Below are 20,497 nucleotides of genomic sequence, written 5' to 3'. Positions count from 1 at the left end.
AATGTGCAAAGGCACAGGACTACAAAACTCTAAGGCACCTCAAGAGAAATAATTAGCTGAACTAAGAGAAGAAGACCATCCTAACTCGGAATCCACCAAGGAGGAGTCCTGGCATAAAAATCACCTCAGCTTTTTAGTCAATGAATATGGTAACTTTTTAATTAAGTAAACCCAGCATGACAGCCATACTGCAGAAGTGGAGGACATGCGCTCATTATACCAGCATAGGCATATGCTTGGATGCAAACCCTCAGAACAGGAGTGTGAGATCAGAAAAAAAAAATTAACCAGTGACAGTAACCATAAGAAAAGAACACAACAGTAGATCAATCTAAAGACAAGAGCTGAAGTTTCCTGAACATGGGCTTACTGGCCTTTTAGTCATAAACCACGTTCCTCCAATAGTTCAGTGCAAGTACATTTTGTAAATTTGCAGCTTTGCTCTTTCAGGAGACAGTAAGATTCTGCTGCCTTAAAGGTGCACTGTTCTCTTTCTACGTTACAGTGTCACAAAAAACTTTTCAAAACTGATCATTTAAATCACTTAATGGCATACAGTTCTGAAAGTTCTTAAATCTTCAACAATGATCTTGAATAAAGATGCTTATAAATCTGAAGGTATACACACAAAGCAAAATGATTACATGAGTAAAATGAATGGAACACTTTCAGACTGCTACCAAAAAGCACTTAGACTGAAAAAGGTCTACCCATTTATGACATACTGGTATGCAGCACTAACAGGCTACATATGACACACTCCTGCCAGATGCTTGCATGTATTTTAAGAAATTAATAACTTTTCATTCCAAAATAATAATAATTAAATGTAAGACTTGAGGAATCTGCAATATGAATGTCTTTGAACTAAATATTTATCTTCATGGAACTTCAAACTGAAATAAAATAATTTTGTACTATTTAACTTGTGTGCCACTCTCTATGATAACCAAGCAACTGAAATCACATATGAACATTTACTACTATCCAGCACGGCTATGAAATGTCCTGAACCACTGGTTCAAACAATGTAGCTGCCTGATAAGTAATGTGAACAATTCATCTTACCTGTCTTTCCCATTCTGTACTGAACTTTGTCCAACATTAGCTCTATCCATCATTGGCGAAGTCCGACTTCGACTTGTGCTTGTGGAAAGTACACTGTTCTACAAAACATGAAATTCAAAGCCTGAGACACTAGCATGAAAACATTCCTTTTACTTATGAAATGCACAATCATATAGGTGAATGCTTTTTAATGAAAAAATCAACTACTGAAATTAGACTAGAAATCAGTTACTGTGGTTACTATGCCTTGTATCCAAAAAAAAACACTAAGAACTGTTCGCAAATGACTTCAACTACCACACTCTTGGAAACAAACATCAAAACAAAGCCTGAACGTAGATACAGAATAAAACAGAATTAACACAATCACCAGCATGCAGGTTGTAGACAACTATACATGACCTCCACTTTCCAGGCAAAAATGGTTTAGACAATGGGACAAACCAAAACTACACGGATGGTTATGTTCCTTAAAGATTTCATGGCAGATGGGGGTCAGCTTCGAAGATAACTGCACACCAATCAAGTTGATTTGAGCTCTCCAACTGTGAAAAAATGGACAGTGAAATTGTCGTTTTGGGAAAAAAAACTTTACTGGCTACAAACCACACTGCCTAAATGCCACCTAAGATGACAATGGAGAACTTGAGAACAGAGTTAGAAGACAGATCACTCAGAGAAAAAAATGAGATATTCCATATACACGAGAAAGCTGAAGGAACACTGCCATTAATTTTACAATATTACAAATAAGCAACTGAACTTGTGTTCCACAGCAGGACTTGTTAAATGAGAGGGCTCATTGTGCGTATGCTCCAAATCTGCCAATGAGAACACAGTTAAGACCCATAACAGTAAAGATGCAACCATACCAGCAGAAAAAGTTACTCCTGACAAAACTGTGTCAGAAAGGAAACGTATTAAAAATTGGTGACAGCAGAGTGTTTGTGAGAAAGGATGATTTACTACACATCAGGCAGAAGAGAGGTACGTTTAACCCAGCAATCAGGGAATGGTGAGAAGCAGGTGTGAAATATTCAAGCTGCTGAATCCAGCTACCTTAAGAACTGTTTTCCTATAGGATCAAAGTCATTTTCTGATGCAGATCAGGTTAAGGAGGAAATACAGTTTATGCAACAAAGAGTGAATCAACAAGCAGAAAGGGGCTCTGTGCCTTACTGTTCAGAAAATAACAAAGCTCAGAGAGAAACTTTTGCCAGTGAAATCTTTTCCATTGCTCCAAAGGACAATAACAGAGACAGAGAAAAGCATAGGAGCCAAGTAGAAGAATCAAGAGTACCATGGACTTAAACCACAGTCTGGCATTGGGAAATGATAATGATCAGGAAGAACAGCAACATTAAAATTAGTGAAGAAGTGGAAAAGCATCAACCCCGTTGGATATAAGAATAGACATGTGAAATGTGGGTTGCAAGAAAAAGTGGTAAGAAAGACAAAATGTTGTTGACTTGTTAAACTGGTGGGTGAACTTTAATCCATTATGTCATAAACACTTATAAAGACATTGAAAGGAATGAACTAGGAAAAATAAATGTTCCAATTAACATTTGTATAAAAATTCACAATGCTAATTGCATGTTACAATGTAAAGGAGTCTTGAATAATGTACAGTCAAGGGTATTTTAAATGTGAAGTGGGACAGTGTTATCACTGACTGCTGTACAGGCTTATATATATTAATGCAAGCAAATACTTTTCCATAGGTGCAAGACATCTGCCAGGCTTTACAATGTAACAAGATAAGAAAAGCTGGACTGACGCAAGTTACAGTTGATATAATGCTGCTATAATCGTGGATTGCCGGGATGGAGGTGGGGTGTAAAAGTTTACTGAGCATATTGTATGTAGAATTAAGACAATAATGTCCCCTATTTTACAGAGATGATGTTTAGATTAATGCACTTGTTTTAAGCTGTAGGCAAAATTTTAAGCAAATAGGTTTAAAAATAAGACAAAAATGATGAAAGGCATGAACACAGTTTCTTGCATTTGCAAAGTTTTTTTTTCCCATTAGCAAATGCATGGGAGAGAAGAACTCTGCAGTTGCAATGGGAGTTCTGAACAGCATTTTTCAAGTGAAATTTACAAAGATTATTTCATACACCTGCAAAGTTAAGCTACGAGAATGCAAGAGCTGCAATGTAATTAGCATTTAAAGGTACAGTAGCAAGCAGTTCAGTGAAAATTTACAGTAGTATGAAAATACTGGAAGTGAATTAAGTTATACAAACAGTTGCCTCCCCAGCAGTCGTAATACTTAAATGCATTTAATGTAAAAGTGCACATTTAGTTCATCTATCTAAAGGTAGTCACTACACTTTTTCTAACAGTTAAAAGTTGATGTTTACTGAAAGCATATTTGCTGCATCTGAGAAGGGAAGAGAGATAAGAAAAGAACCAACAACAATCAGTTTAAGCGAGAACACAGGCTGCAACTGCTTCAGCATGAGTAACCTCAATTTTAGATTATGTAATGCCTGTGGGCGCAGTCATCTATTTGGGACAACTTTTCCCATCTGAAAGGGAAAACTTCATTGTTGAAATTGTACAATATTGTGTGCAATTGTTTTAAGTCACAGGGGATGGAGGTTTCTAAAAATGAATTTAGATTTTTGTAGGAGTGTTTTCAGTGAAGCAAAAAGCCTTGGAAATGTGACAAATGAGAAGACGCAACTACACAAAAGACCAGCCTGCCAAGCATTAGTGTGTGTATGTAAAGCAAAAGTTAGAAATACACATTTAAAAGAATTAGAAGTTATGTACTCACCATAACGTTCCATCTGAGTAGGTGTATTCATTTGTCTGCAACCTGTGGGTTATGGATCCGATATCGGATCCGAACCGGCATGGTTTACCAGCTATGGATCCGAGCTCTCAGCTCCTCCCCTCACCCATAATGCCCTGCTCTCCCTACATGACCTCAGATCGAGTTTGCCAACAGCATGAACACCCTGAAAAGGGGAACACATATTATGCAGGAAACTGAAAAAGGCCAGGGGGATAGGAGGGCGAGATGGTTGCAGACAAATGAATACACCTACTCAGATGGAACGTTATGGTGAGTACATAACTTCTAAATCTGAAGTAGGAGATTCATTTGTCTGCAACCTGTGGGACAGAGTCCCCAGCTACCAGAATCTTGGGCGGCCATCATGGAAGGATATTCCGGAGCACCGCGGAGCCAAAGGATGCTCTACCCCTAGATGTAAGATCCAACTTGTAGTGGTAAATAAAGGTATGAGATGAAGCCCAAGTGGCTGCTGCACAAATATCATCTAGAGGAATCCTAGCCTTAAAGGCGGTCGAGGTAGAGACTGACCGGGTTGAATGGGCATGTACACCCTCCGGTGCGGGCCTTCCAGAAGCTTGATAAGCCAATAAGATGCACTGTGAAATCCAGCGAGATAATGAGACTTTAGAAATTGGCTTGCCCAAATTAAATTTAGCAAAGGAAATAAACAACTGGTCGGATTGCCTATGACCAGCCGTCCTGTTTAGATAAAAATCTAAGTTGCCTGTGAACATCTAAGGAATGAAGCTTGTATTCACCCTTGTTTTGATATTTAGGAAAGAAAACAGGGAGGTTAATGGATTGATTAATGTTTGCTTCAGAAGCTACCTTAGGAAGAAAGGACGGGTTGGTCCTGAGGTATACACGGTCCGGATGAAAGACCAAGTAAGGAGGTTTGGCTGATAATGCTTGAAGTTCTGAGACTCTCTTGGCCGAGGTAATGGCTACTAAAAAAGCCGTCTTGAAAGATAAAAATTTCAGATCTACCGTAGCCGCCGGTTCGAAGGGGGGAGCGGTCAAGGCCTGGAGGACCAAAGAAAGGTCCCAAGGAGGAACCACTTGCTTTACAGGGGGCCTGAGAAGGAAAGTACCTTTTAGGAAAATCTTATACAATTTGGCAGACATCAGTGGACTGGAGTCATGACCAATATGATAATGAGAAATTGCCGCAAGTTGTACTTTGACCGTGGAACTGCTGGCACCATCATTAAAAAGAGTGGTTAAGAAGTCAAGCACCAGAGGAAGGGGAACTGTGAAGGGGTTTAGGCCTTGCCGCTCCGCCCACAAGGAGAACCGTTTCCACTTACTGCGGTAGACTTTCCTAGTGGATGGTTTATGAGCCGCCACCAGGATGGCCTTAACCGGGGATGAAATACCGGGAGTCCTGATCAGGAGTGGAACTGGAGCAGCCAAGAGGTCAGCTTCAGGTTGTCCAGGTTCGGAGGTGATAAGCGGGATGGATGAGATATCAGATCCGGAATGGGATCTAGAATCCAAGGAGGATTCACTGAGTGAGACCTTAGGAAAGGGAACCAGATCTGTCGAGGCCACAATGGGGCAATGAGAATCATTCTGCACCCCAACCGAGAGGCTTTCTGAAGAACTTGGAGCATCAGAGGCAAGGGGGGATAAGCATAAAGAAGACCGGGTGGCCAAGCATGCACCAGAGTGTCTCTTGGGGTACCTCCGGGAGGAGGTATTAGAGTGAAAAAACTGTCGCACTGGGTGTTTGAGGGAGACGCAAAAAGATCGCAACAAGGAGTTCCCCACCGTGCGAAGATGCGTTCCGCTACCTGAGTATTGAGAGACCACTCATAAGGGGTGAGAATGGTGCGACTGAGTTTGTCCGCCAGGATGTTGGACCGACCCGGAATATGCGTTGCTATGAGAAAGCGGTTGGTGGAGATTGCCCATTCCCACACTCTCATGGCTTCTCGACAAAGAGGGTAAGACCTGGTTCCTCCTTGTTTGTTGATATACCAGACAACCGACATGTTGTCCGATTGAATTGCAATTGTTCCCAAGGGAAGAAAGGCCTGAAGTGCTAGCAACGCTAAGAGCACTGCTCTCATCTCTAGAACGTTGATATGCAGTAAGGTCTCTGAATCGTTCCACGTGCCTTGGACCGTCCGGCCTGCAAAATGCCCCCCCCACCCGAGGCGGGAGGCGTCCGTGGTCACCGTGGCAAGAGGGGGAGAAGCACAAAAGGGGCGGCCTCCGTGGAGATCTGGAGAGTGTAGTCACCACAGGAGGGACCGCTTGCAAGCCTTGCTGATCGCGACCACTGAACTAGGAGTGTCCATTGAAGGATGCGCATATTGAACCTGGCGAGAGGAAGAAGCGCTATTGCTGCCGCCATGGACCCTAGGGCCCTCAGGACCAACTCCGCCGGAACTGAGCTTGAGTGGAGAATGGCCCGCACCTGGAGTTGCAGATTTTGAATTCTGTCCGCAGTGAGGAAGGCTCTTAATCTCCTCGTGTCTAACCTGGCACCTATAAAATCTATGAACTGCGTGGGTGCTAGGTTGGATTTTTCTGTGTTTATTGTGATGCCCAGACGGGGAGCAAGATGGAGAAAGGAGTCTCGCGCCAATAGTAGTAGATGCCTTGTTGGGGCGGTGAGAAGCCAGTCGTCCAGGTAGGGAAAGACCTGCACCCCCTGAAGCCTCAGGTGGGCCGCTACCACTGCTAATACTTTGGTGAACACCCTGGGGGCTGTGGTGAGACCAAAGGGAAGGACCCGGAATTGGTAGTGACTGGCTCCCAGCCGAAGCGGAGAAACCTCCTGGAGCGCCTGTCCATTAGGATATGGTAGTACGCATCCTTGAGGTCTATGGAGCACATCCAGTGATTTTCTCCCAGAAGGGGGAGAATAGACTGCAACGTAACCATCCAGAATTTCTCTTTGGGGACTGTCAGGTTCAAGAGTGAAAGGTCTAAAATTGGTCTTAGATCCCCCGTCTTCTTTGGCACTAAAAAGAACCTAGAGTAGAACCCTGATCCGATCTGGTCTGGGGGGACGGGCTGGATGGCTCTTTTCTTTAGCAGATGGCCAATTTCTGCCAAAGCGGCCTCCCACTGACCGGGTGGAACGTCGGGGAGGGACTTCAATTTTGGCATGTGATGAAACGGGATACGGTATCCTCTGGATATGATTTGGAGGACCCAGTGGTCTGTTGTTATGGACTCCCATGCCGCTAGGTGCTCCGGCGTCCCCGACTGCCTCCAGAGTGGAGCAGTCGGGCAACCCTCAGGGCTGCGCGGGCCGTTCAGAGAAGGGTTCTCTGGACCCGAAGTTCCTGGGAGCCCCTCTGCCCCTGGGGCGGCGTCCTCCCTGTCCTCCTCTGCCACTGAAGGACTGGTTGTCCGGAGCAGGCTGGGATTGCTGCGACTTCCGGAACCACATCTTCTTCTGGCCCTTTTGGTTCCTAGAATAGGGCCTCTGGGGCACAGAGAAGCGGATTCCGACGGCAGACAGCGTCTTCCCGTCCTTTTTGCTCTGGGTCAAGGTATCGCGAACAGATTTGCCAAAGAGGGCAGAACCATCGAAGGGGGCGTTCGCAAATGACGCCTTGAAGGGCTCCGTGAAATCGCAATGACGGAGCCAGGCCTGAAGTCTAGTAACTAGGCCTGCCCCTGCGGCTCTAGCAGCACCTTCCGTAGCGTGGGACAGTAACCGCATAGAGGTATTAGTGACGGACCTAAGAGTGGCCATGCGGGTGGAGTGCAATGCTTTGTCCTCCTCCGACATGGATTCTGGGGGGGATGCAGCGTATTCTTTAATAAGATCCTAATCACGTGCCAGGTAGTTCAGCGCTCTTACTGAAAAGGTCGCCAAACTAAACATCCGCTTCCCCAAGCGGTCCATCATCCGAGACTCCTTGCTCGGGGGATGGACTGAGGGACTCTCCTGAGCAAGTTCCCTCTTGGTGGCAGCCGCCATCAACATGGCATCTACCGGAGGCCCCTTACTCCAATGGGCACGGTCAGCCGGGGGACTGAGGATACGGTCGGGCCTTTTCAGGATTGGCTCCACGGTGTCCGGTTCCTTCCACGCCCTGGTGGTAATGAGGTCCACCAGGGGGTCGGCAGGAGGGGACACCCAAGAGGTAGACGGGCCCGCTTCAAATGCCTCCAAGAACACGGACTCGTCCGAGGAAGACTTGGAGGCAGACCACCCCCCCTTATGCGGAGCATTTCCATGATGTCTCCAAATGAAACATCCTCAGGGGGTGATCTTGGGGAGCCTTCCCCTTCCTCCAAGTCCGTGTCTTCTGTGAGAGACTCGGGGGAGTCAATGTGCCTCCTTTTGCACGTATGTTTGCGGGGGGCATCCTCCGGGGGGCTGTCAGAGGACTCCTCGCAAACAGTGACCTGTTCCAAAGGAACAACTTGGGGCAAAGGAGCGGGCTGTCCCAAGGGCCGGATGGTGGAAGCCTGACCCAGTGCAGATGGAGCGCAGGACGGAGCCGAAGCAAGTGCCGGGGGTCCGGAGACCCTCAACAGGGCCCTCTCCACTACATCAAACGCCGAAGGGGAGCTGACCCCGACCAACGGATCTGACAATCGGCTCCCCCTCGGATCCGAGGAGTGGATCGGAGCCGGCGCCTTAGCGCTCGGATCCGAGGGGACAGTGCGCTCCGACACAGATGGCGCCAAAGGAGCACTGATCCCCCCGGATCTGAAGCTCGGATCCAGGCTCCGAGAGGTCGGATCCGAAGCACTCGAGGGCAGGGTCGGATCCGAAGTACCGAGTACTGTCGGCGCCGACCCACCCCCGTCTCCGAAGCTGCTCGGCTCCAACTGCTCCGAACCCGGGTAGCGGGTCGGAGAAGGAGCAATAGGTTTAAAGAAAGGGGTCGAGCTCCCCCCCAGAGGGGGGGGGAGGCAAGAGCACTCCCATCTGCATCTGGGCCTGGATGAACCTTCTCATCATCCGGTCCAGATCAGCGTCTGATAAGCTATAGGTCGATCTCGACGAGGCTACCGAGGTAGGCCTTGAGTGCCTCCTGGATAGCCTCGACGGAGATCGGGTCTCCTCCTCCTCAGGTCCCGGTGAAAAGCACACGGGTGACCGGAGCCGAGGAGGGGGAGAACCAGCAGACAAGGAGGCCGGAGGAGAATCCCGCTTGGCAGGCGGGGCCGAAACAGAGGTCTCGGCCCGCCGCTTATGGTGCTTCTCCCTCCGGTCCTTCTTTCTAGCTTCCCTCTCCTCCGAACCACTACAGGGAGGTTGAGTCCCAGGAGGAGGAGGGGGAGCCGGAGAGGAGGTAACCGTAGACACGGTTCCCCCCGAAGGAGCAGAGGCCGGAGCCGTGTCCGGGGGCAAAAGTCCCGCCAGGACCAGCTTAGACCTCCGCTCCTTCAATGCCCTGGGGTTACAGGAACATCCAGAAGTGAGGTGTTCAACCCCAAGGCATCAAACGCACCGAGTGTGGCCATCAGCAGGGGAAAGCTTATGGCCACACTCGGAGCACTTCGAAAAAACAGCCTTAGGTTGTTCTGACATCCTAAGAGCTTAGAATTTACTTAAACTAAAGGTAAAAAGCAAAAGTAAATTAAACACACAACAGGCCCAAACACACACTACGCTACCAGCGAGGGGAGGGAAACTAAGTAAAAATTATTAAATTAACTAAACAAGTTTAACTATCAAAAAAGGAGCCTAAACTTTCACTCAAACTTTCAAAAACAATTACATTTTAGCACTAAAACACTTTATATAACCACTTAGCTGAAGAGCTCGAGAACACCAATCTGGTCACCAGCGCGGCAAACTAGATCTGAGGTCATGTAGGGAGAGCAGGGCATTATGGGTGAGGGGAGGAGCTGAGAGCTCGGATCCATAGCTGGTAAACCATGCCGGTTCGGATCCGATATCGGATCCATAACCCACAGGTTGCAGACAAATGAATCTCCTACTTCAGATCAGTTATGTATAACACTGAATTATACCAAGAAATGTAGGTTACAAAGAGCAATATTGTAGGAGATGCATTTGGAAAGAAATGACCATGTGAATTTGACAAAAAGGATTTCAGGGTGGAAGGAATTCAGGATACACATTCAGCAGAATATCAGGGTCAAAGGAAAAGGGGAATAATAATGATCACTAGCGAGGCTTCAACAGGGAGAGAAGAGGAAAAAAGACCATAATGGTACATTTCTGACAGGTAAAGGGCTATTAGCTGAGGAGCGGGATTACATTGGCACATATTTATATTCCAGCTAAAACTGCTTCTATGGAGTTTAAGAGAATTTCTGGAGAAATAATCAGCTTTCAGCAGACAATATATTTTATGAGCGAGTACTGGAATCTGATTTGCAGTAGTGTGGATGAAACTGTTTTGTATGCATGATGTGAATCAGACAGAATTTAAAAATATTCCCTAAGGTGGAAGAATTGGGCTAGACTGGACAGAAATTACATCTCACAAGAGTGTATGCATTTAGCTGAAAGCTTTCACATATTCAGTGACTATAAAAAATGATGTACCGATAAAAAATAAGATAAAGATGAAGGATAATGAAATAAAAATGAGACACTAGCACTTTCCACTTACCTGTTAGAGAGGAATTTAAGGAATGGGTATAAGAAATGATTCATGACTTATTAGGGACAGTATAAATTTCTTCATAAGGAACAGGTAGTGAGTGGGAGAAAATGAAAACCAAGTTTAAAAACATGGTACAAATAAGACAAAGATATATGGAAAACAAGTAAAAGGAATTACTTAGAAAGGTTAACAAAGGTTAAAGTACTGCAAAATAAAGGGAATCTCACAGAACAGGAGAAGGAAAAACTGCAAAGTGCTAAGGGAAAATAACAGGGTATTTGGGTAATATGCATAAGATTAGAGACGCTGCTGTTGAGCACCTACTTTTGAAAACAACTTCAGACCATAAAAACTTTTAGAATAAAGCGTAAACAGCAGAAAGTAGAAATGATTGTTACCAAACTTAGCCTGTAACAAAGAAAAATAACCAGAGATCCTACAGAGGTACTGAGAGATATTTTGGAATTTTATGACAATCTGTATGAAGCAGAGGAATGCAGAAACCAAGAAAAGGCAAAAATGGAAAATATTACGGAAAGCTTAATTATGCAAAGGTTAGAGGAAAATGGGGCTCACCAATTAATAGTTAAAATGGAGACAGATTAGATAAAAATTATGTATAATCGCAAAGGAAGTCTTCAGGAACATATGGCATTCTTGTGGAAGCTGGGAGGGAATTTTTTTTAACAATAGTTAAAAAAAGGATGTGAAGGAGTATCAGCATCTTGGAAAAAGGGATGTGATGGCTGTATTACCTAGAGAAGGTAAAGATTCTTCAGATCCAGTTTCATATAGACTGATTTTGATTATCAAAGAGTTTATGGCAATATTAGCTAAGAAAAGATCCTTTCATGCATCTGCCAATACTAGCCAAGAAAATGGCAAAGATGTTGCCAAAATAGTTAGATAGGGATTAATGTACTTATGTGGAGGGGAGGCAAACATTTGATATTAATAAATTAATGGTGATCCAGAGGTAAAGACAATGTAAAAAAACAGAGATACTGTTGGTGGGTCTTGATGCAAAGAAAGTATTCAACGGAGTTAGGGTGGGATTTTATGAGTAGGGTAATGGCAACATTTGCTTGTCTTTATGGAATAACAGGGTTAGTTAGGAGTATTTATGAAGGCTCTGAGACAAGAATTGTGGAGACCTCTCCGATACAGTGTGTGTGAACAGTAGAACAAGGCAGGGGTGTCCATATTCTCCTTTATTTGCTTTACATTTAAAGACATTAATAGAGAAAATAAAAGACTCAAAAAATTCAAAGCTATAAGGGTCTACTTCAGAAGACTAAAAAAGCAACAGATTGAAAATTCAAAATACTGAACATATTTGTAATGCAGGGGGCAAGCCCCCTTGCACCCCCCCCCCACACTCCCTGCTAAGTGCATACACCAACTCCAAAAATGGACAACAGTGGAGAAGGGAACAATTTCATTACTCAGTATTTTGAATTTTCATTCTTTTGGTTTTTCAGTTTTCTGAAGTAGACCTGGTATGGCAACCAAGAAGATTTAGCTTTATTTGCAGATATTTTGTACTTGATAAATCCAGAAAAGACCATATTGTTGTCGGACATTCTGAGACAATTTCAAGTCTTTTGGGGATATAAAATAAATTAAGACAAAAAGTACAGCTGTGTACCTACCATAAATGTAGATGTTCGAGTGTATTCACTGTTGCAGTCATTACACTTGGGTTATCCTGCTGGCAGGCGACCCACAGTCGGCCCGAGTTCCAAAGTCTTGGTCCGGAGTTGGTTGCTGTCGCCTCTTCCCTGACGTCAGTGGGCCAGGGGTATAAAAGATGCAACAGATGCCATTTTCTTCAGTTTTTCTTGCCCCAGATGTCAGGTGCCCCCAGATAGGAAAGCTGGAAAGATAAAATTATGCCAAAAAAACAAGCATATATTACTATAAACATTTCCTTCATCTACAAGCAAATACACCACCATAGGTTGTATAGAAATGAGAAGTGCAGAAAAGTCCCAGCAATGAAAAGGGGGATAGTGGGTGGGTAACCTGGACTGCAACAGTGAATACACTCTAACATCTACATTTATGGTAGGTACACAACTGTACTATGTTCATCATGTTTCAGTGTTGCAGTCATTACACTTGGGTAGAATCCCAAAGCTGAGGTTGGGCGGCTGGGTCAAAATTGGATTTGGAGAGGCTACCAGGCCCTGCAGAACTGCAGTGGCAAAGCCTGCTCTGGATTTAGAGTAGAGAGGTAAGTGGTAGTGCTTGGTGAAAGTGTGCACTGAGCTCCAGGTTGCAGCTTCTAAAATGTCTTTGGTTGGTACTCCTCTGAGAAAAGCTGCAGAAGTGGCTGCTGCTCTGGTAGAATGTGGCCTAATGCCCTTAGGCACTGATTTGCCATGTTGTGCGTAACAGAAGCAGATGCAGTGTCCTATCCATTTTGAAATTGTCTGCTTAATAGGCTTTCCTTGTGATCCTGTAGCATAGGCTACAAACAGTTGCTTTCCTTGTGATCCTGTAGCATAGGCTACAAACAGTTGCTCAGTTTTTCTGAAAGGTTTTATTTTGTCCAAGTAGAATCGTAGCTGTCTGTGTACATCCAAAGCGTGCAGAAGACTCTCCCCTTTATTCTGGGGATTTGGGTAGAAAGTTGGTAAATGAATGGTTTGGTTCAAGGCCACATTGGAGACCACTTTTGGCATGAATGTTGGGTTTGTCCTAAGAGAAACCCTGTCCTGATGAAAAATGATGAAAAGTTCCACAGCCATTAATGCCTGTAACTCTGAGACTCTTCTTGCTGAAGTTATTGCTAGGAGCAGAGCAGTTTTCCATGATAAAAATTTTAGATCAGCTGCGCTGGCTGGTTCAAAAGGAGGCATTGTGAGTTTTTCTAAAACAAAACTGAAATCCCAAGTTGGTACTGGTGCTCTCCTTGGGGGTCTTATATTTTTTGCCCCTCTGAGGTACTGTCGTAGATGAGGATGTGAAAAAATAGGAGGTTCCGTATTGTAATGAGCTGAAATGGCAGAGGCATGGATTTTAATTGATGAGAAAGATAGGCCTTTGTCCAACATCTCAGTTAGGTATTGTAAAATCTGAGGTATATTTGGGACAAGTGGTTCGAGCCCTTGTGCCTGGTTCCAAGCACAGAATCTCTTCCATTTTTCTGCGTAAGATTTCCTAGTGCTGGGCCTCCTGGCTTCTAAAATGACATCCATAATAGCTTTAGAGAGAGGTGCAGTCTGAGTGGCTACATTATCTGTCATGCTGCCAGATTTAAGGTTCTGAGTTGACTGTGCAGAATCTGATTGTCTTGTTGAGTCAGAAGATGAGGAATTTGCGGTAGAAGCCAAGCTGGGCCTTGAGACAAGCTCTTTAGAATTGGGTACCAGTGCTGGTGTGGCCAGTCTGGGGCAATCAGGATAATTTTCGGCCTTTCTTGTCTGACTTTTAGGAGCACCTTGGTAATGAGAGGCATCGGAGGGAAGGCACAGACTATCAGGCCTTTCCAGCTGAATGACAAGAGCATCCACTTTCCATCCTTGAGAGTGATAAATTCTTGTGCAGAATTTCTGTATTTGGTAATTGTGAGGGGAGGCAACTAGATCTATGTCTGGGCGTCCTCATTTCCTCGTTATCATGCTGAACACTTATGGATTTAGTTTCCATTTGTGAGGATCCATGAGATTTCTGCTTAGTTCTTCTGCCAGTGTATTTTTTGTTCCTGGCAGGAATTGTGCCTGCAGATGTACTTGATAGGTCAGTGCCGTGTTCCACAATGTCATGGCTTGTCTGCATAGGGGGTAGGAATGTGTGCCCCCTTGCTTGTTTATGTACCACATAACTGTGGTATTGTCCGTTTTTATTAAAAGTTGTCCTGGATGCAGAAGGTCCTTGAAAGCTGTCAGGGCATTCTGTACAGCTAGCATCTCTTTTTGATTGATGTGAAGATGCAATTGTTCCTTGGGCCACGTTCCCTGAATACATTTTCCTGCCATATGTGCCCTCCAGGAATAATCCGATGCATCCGTTGTTATTGTCTGCCTGGCTGTGGGTAAGGTGAAAGGCTGTCCCTTGTTGTGGTGACAGGCCTGGGACCACCATCGAAACTCCTGTTGTAGGCAGGGAATTAAAGTTATGATTGTCTCCAGGCTGTGACAAGGCTGAGTCCAAACACTTTTTAGATACCATTGTAGTTTCCTCATATGCAGTTTTGCATATGGAATTAGTAGAATGCAGGATGCCATGAAGCACAGGGCCTGCAGAATTTTTCTTGCAGGGAGCTGGGTTTTTGTTGCCATCATTTGAAAGTAATGAGTCAGTTGCCTTTGTTTGTCTGGCGTGAGATAAACTATCTGGGCAGTTGCATTTAAGCTTGCACCCAGGAATATTACCTCTTGAGAGGGCACTAGTTTTGATTTATTTTCGTTTACTGTGTACCCTAGGCAAATTTGTAATCTTTTTACAAACGCCAGATGCTTTAGAAGAATGTCCTTGCTCTCTGCTTCAATAAGGCAGTCGTCCAAGTAGGGATATATTTGAATTCCTTTTTTGTCTGCAAAATGCAATTACTGGTGCCAGGCATTTTGTGAAGACCCTGGGCGCAGTAGATAAGCCAAAGGGCAGTGCAGAGAATTGGTAATGCATTGAGCCTGCTATGAATCTGAGGTATCTTCTGCATGATTGTCTGATTGGGACATGCAGGTATGTCTCCTTGAGGTCCAAAGTAACTAGCCAAGCCTTCTTGCCCAAATATGGGCAGTGGTTGCTGTAGTGTTAACATTTTGAATCTTGGAACATCCAGGAAAGTATTTAGGATTGACAGGTTCAGTATTGGTCTCCAGGCTTTGTCCTTTCTGGGTACTAAAATCCTTGTCCCTGTTCTTGCTGAGGAACTCTTTGAATAGCTCCCATGTCCATAAGAGCAGCAATCTGTTTTTGTGCCTCTGCCCATTGGTTTTGTGGCAGGTCTGGCATACCTTTTGATTTTGGAAGTGTGTGAAAGTGGAACCCGTAACCCTGAGAAGCAATATTCAGTACCCATTTGTCCTGGGTGATTATGTGCCAATTTATTTGAGAAAAGTGCTGGCTTTCCCCCTAGGGGTGCTGCCAAAAGGTAAGTGCTTGGCATCTGTAGAGGGAAGTCATTGGGACTGTTTCCTATAAGGCTGTGATTTGTCTTCTCCTCCTTTGGGGGCTGAAGCACCCCATTGTTTAGGTCTGTAGGAGCCTTGGGGCTGAGATCTGCCTCTTTGTGGTCTGTCTGACACTGGGAAGGACCAAATTTTTGAAGGCCAGTTTCTGCTAAATCTAGGTGGTTGAACCTGCAAGAAATCCTTCACTGTCTGCATTGATTTTGCTTTATCCTCCATTTTCTTTAACACCTCTTCTGCCTTAACACCAAACAAAGTATCATGCTGTAGTGGAGCATCCAACAATTTTACTTTAACATGGTCAGGTAAACTTTGTTCTTTCAACCAAGCATGCCTTCGAATAACAGAGCCTGTAACTGCGGCTCTACAAGAAGCCTCTAATCAAAACCACATTGCAGAGTATGCTTTCCCACTTGTTCAACTGCATGCAATAAATCCTGCATTTCCTTACTGTCAGGACTTTCTGAATTTGAAACCATTTTCTGTTTTAACAATGACATGAGGTACTGTTGATATTTAAGCATGTGAAACTGGCAATTTAAAGCCCTTACAGCTAAAGTAGCAGAAGTGTAAACTTTTTCTCCCCCATCTGTCCAGAGCTCTGGAATCCCTATCCGAGGGGGACATGATTTTTAGCAGTGGAAGCCTTAACCCCTTTGGGATCCTGGGAAATTTTTTCTGGGTCTGCAGCGGGGTTTTTGTAAAGAAATTTATGAGAGTCAGGGACCCTGTAACACCTGTCTGGCTTGACTGGTGCAAGGGGTAAAGAATCAGGAGACAGACTGGATTCAGAGAAAACATAATCAACAATATCAAGCACAGGGGGATAGCCAGGGGCCTGTGCTGAGGCAATAAAAGGAAGTCTCTGAGCCTTTTCTTGGATTCTGAATAATCCTGGCTCTCCCAATGGAAATGCTCCCTCATGGTGTGCAGGGTTTCCCCAAAAGAATAATCCTCAGGTGGAGAGGCTGAAGGTTATAGACTATTCTGCATCAGAGTCCTCATAGGAAGGGAGAGAATATCCCTGATCAGAAGAGGAATCAGAGGAAATAGAAACCTGGTCAGAGGAATCATAGTCAGTGCCTTGCCTAGGCCTTTTGTCAAGAGGGGGATGGGAGGGGATGGGAACCCCTGATTAAAGTAATTAGGTCTTTGGCCATTTTAAGCATCTGTTTCTTTGGCATGGATGACTGTTCTGGAGAATACTGTACTTGTTTCCTTGTCTTTAATGGTGTCTTTGACTTTGCCTTGGCAGCTATAGCGGGCTTAATTGTAAGCTGTGAAGGTCTAAAAACACCCTCAGAAGCAGATGCCTGCTCAGCGGCTCCGGACCCATCTGAGGGAATGGTTTCCGTAGGCCTAATACCTTGAGTTTCCACAGGCCTCAGTGTTTCCACGTGGCTGTCGATTACAGCCTGTGGCTCTGAGGTAGTGGGTGTCGTGGGCTGCGAAAGCGCCTCACTGAGAACCGGCGACTGGCCTAGAAGAGGCTTTGTCGTCGGTTTTGGACCTCTGATGCCTGTCCTTTTCTTTGTCTGCGTTTTTTATAAATTCCAGTCGTCGGTTGTTCCAACGGCATTATGTAATTAAACCTTTGGCCAAAATAATGTAAAGCAAAATCAAACCGACGTTTAATAGTGTGTTTATTGAATCTAGCACAAAACCGACAACTGGTAACGTCGCGGTCAGGGCCTAGGCAAGGAATACAATTAGAGTGGAAGTCCTTATGAGGTATTTGCTTCCTACAAGAAATACAGTTATTAACTTTTACTGACATCGGTCTGGAGCAAGAAAAGTTTCTAACGGGTACTTAGCTTTATTGAAGACTTCGGATCTGAAACTCAATTTTGAAAATCTCAGGAGTTGGCCGACCGGCACTTGCAAACTGCTTTTGCTTCGGGCACTGAGCGGCAAGAAAGACTGACGAAAATGGCATCGGTTGCATCTTTTATACCCCTGGCGCACTGACGTCAGGGAAGAGGCGACAGCAACCGACGCAGGACCAAGACTTTGGAACTCGGGCCGACTGCGGGTCGCCTGCCAGCAGGATAACCCAAGTGTAATGACTGCAACAGTGAAACACGATGAACATCAGCTATAGTGGTAAACTATGTACCCACACACTAATTAAGTGATGGTCATATTTATGGGAACATAAGATTAAGTGTATATACTAAAAATTACTATTACAGTATTTGTGGAACAAGAATAAGCAGAAAAACAACTGAGAAACTGGAAGCTGCTGATTATGGATAGCAAGATACACTTTATGAAAATGCTTCCAGTCCATTTAGTTTTATATATTAGTCAGGCATACCATTATCAATTGTAGACAAAGTTGTAAATCACAACCACCTCGCCCAAGAAACGTAATAAAAAGCAAAAAAGCACAACTAAGCCACAAAGGAAGAGCCAGACTCCAAGATATTTTTAGTGCTTTCGTTCGATTTAATACTCAACTAACTTCTTCAGAAAATGTTATGAACCATAATTAATAGAGAGTTAAGTGGGACAAGCGGATTCTCCACACAGATCAAGGTGATTTAGGATTACCTGATTTGAAGGGATATTTTGAGCTACTCAGTTAAGGCTCATACACAAAACGCAAGTAGAAGGTTGCAAGTCAAACTGGAAATGAATGATGATGAAATGGGGGAGAGGTTGGGGGTTGAAAAGTAAAGCAAAAGTAAGATTTTGGAAGCAAGCCCTTATGGAGAACAACAGCCATCATAAAGAATATTACCATTCATACCGAAGCAGAAAGTACTCTAAGAACCAAGTCAACATGGGAATGGAGAAAGGAGATTTTACTCAATAGGGATGACCACATGTAGGGGTATAAAAGTAGGAAAGAGGGGACTGGAATTTACTAGAGAAAATTAGTGAAGGAGCCAAGGTTTTGGAAGCAAATAACTAGATAGGGAAAGGTATTAGATTGTGATGAGGTTAAACAGACGGTAGACTGCAAGTTATAGATTCCCTGGCAGAGAAGGTAGTGAGACAACAGTACAGACAAAGATAAAGGGGATTTCAAATGCATTTAGAACCGAAGTTGCTGTTAAAAAAATGAGAGAGAAAAAAAAGATACGAAGTTTCTGTTAAAAAAATAAGAGAAAAACAGGATACTTAGTAGGGCATATAAAATATTGCATGATAACTATAAGAATCAATTGGAAGAAGTTAGAAAAGATTAGGAAGAAATAATGAAAAGGCAATACACCAAGTAACCATAGGAGGACATCTGCATGGCACCCAAGTAAGCAACAAAGTCGAGAAGGATTAGGATTTTTGCTTTGAAGTATTTCTATAGGTATTTTTAAACCGCAAGGAGATTTGACCTCCAGCATTTGCATGAAAAACATTTCTGATGGGAATGAGTGAGATACCTGGATACCATTCTTTCTTTTTTTTTTTTTTTTTTTTTTTTAAGAATGCAGTGAGTTGGCAGGTTTTAAAAATGCCCTACAGAATACTTTGAGTTGTTGGGAGAGCAAATTGTTGTAACCAAGCACATGATTCTTCTGAGGTGGGATACATGATTTGCACTGGCCAAACATACGTCCTTATTCAAATTAATGTTAATGGCTCCAAAAGCAATTACTAGAAAATGGAAATCAAAATCTATACAAAATGTAGCTGAAGTACTGAATATTGTAAAATAGATAAAAGAAAAGGATATTTAGAAAAAGAAAGGAGCAAACTGCATAGAAATAAATGGAATTTGTGAGAATACTACAAGCAAAACACTGTTCAGGAGGGCAAGTGAAATTTAAGAGAAGGCAGGAATTGAGCAATGTATGTAATGTTGAAGTGAATGAAAACTGTTAAAATGTATACCGTGCAAAAATATGACAGATGCTAGTATTCTTCATTTTCTTTTGTATAAGTGTAGAGTTATCTACGTCCATTTATTAATGTCACGTTTAATAATGTTTTAAAAAAAGCAGTATACCCCTTATCCCCTCTGTTTATGAAATCAACAAAAGCAAGTACCCTCTTCTCGTCACTAGAACAAGAATGTAAGACTCATCGATTAACTACTTTCTAAAGGGCAGACAGCCACCGTGGAGATACAGAAGGGCGACACAATTTACAGTTCACTCCAAACGTCTGGCCACTCTTGTCCTTCATTTATTTTTTAGTACCCACACATCCTACTCAGGGTCATGTGGGAATTAGAGCCCACAGTAGCGTTCACTGAATATAAGGCAAATAACTGTTAATGAGGTCAACAGTCCATCACAATAACCTAATACACACAGACACCCACTTACTGGCAACTGAAAAGACTCACCAATTCATTTATTGGTGATCTCTGGGATACGGAAGAATCTAAAGACACAAGGAATACATGCACACTGTACAAAGAAAGCATCTGCCAGGCACAAACCTACTCTTTAACAACAGACTGACCTTCAGTTCTACTAAACAGGAATGGAAACCTCAGAGTAGGCCAAAACCTCTAGATGCAGATAAACCAACACACCACACATTTTGCATAAAACTTGAAAAATTCTGACACTGTTTACTCAAGCATGTGACAAGTTACTCATATGCCCCCTTACATATGATTGCTTGCAGTAGTACCAAATGCACAAATCTGACTAATTCACAGTTTACACATTTCAGGACTGGACTTTTCTAGATTTTATCACAACTGCACACTACGCAAACTGTTTTATGCAGACAGATGACAAACTGAAATAGAAAAAAAAACTATTCAGATTCCACAGCACAGCAGAATAAATAACAGCTGTTTTGACACAGATATTCAGAGTCGTGTGGATTTCAAAAGTAGCTCATTTTTTGTTTTCTAATATTTGCCACTGCAGCTGCTCACAAAATACATCTGTGCCATCAAAGTAAATGACCAATAAAGTGTTAAGCAAATGTTATAGCTTTAATATGAAACTTCAGAAAAT

The 20,497-nt window shown here is 43.5% G+C and overlaps 1 protein-coding gene across 7 annotated transcripts in view; it reads right to left on the bottom strand.

Annotated features, from left to right (window-relative positions):
• MARK2 (microtubule affinity regulating kinase 2) overlaps nucleotides 1-20,497 on the bottom strand; it is a 2,737,523-nt gene that overhangs the window by 904,271 nt on the left and 1,812,755 nt on the right. For all 7 annotated transcript variants that reach the window (XM_044075616.1, XM_044075618.1, XM_044075619.1 and 4 more), the window contains exon 14: nucleotides 1,069-1,166. In XM_044075616.1, the coding sequence (XP_043931551.1) occupies nucleotides 1,069-1,166 (98 nt within the window). The remainder of the gene's footprint in view (nucleotides 1-1,068; nucleotides 1,167-20,497) is intronic.

This window comes from Protopterus annectens, chromosome 6.part1 (assembly GCF_019279795.1).
Source record: "Protopterus annectens isolate FY-2018-M chromosome 6.part1, PAN1.0, whole genome shotgun sequence".
NCBI lineage: Eukaryota > Metazoa > Chordata > Ceratodontiformes > Protopteridae > Protopterus > Protopterus annectens.
The sequence above is the reverse complement of the archived record's forward strand: the minus strand, read 5'-3'. Positions and strand labels throughout refer to the sequence as shown.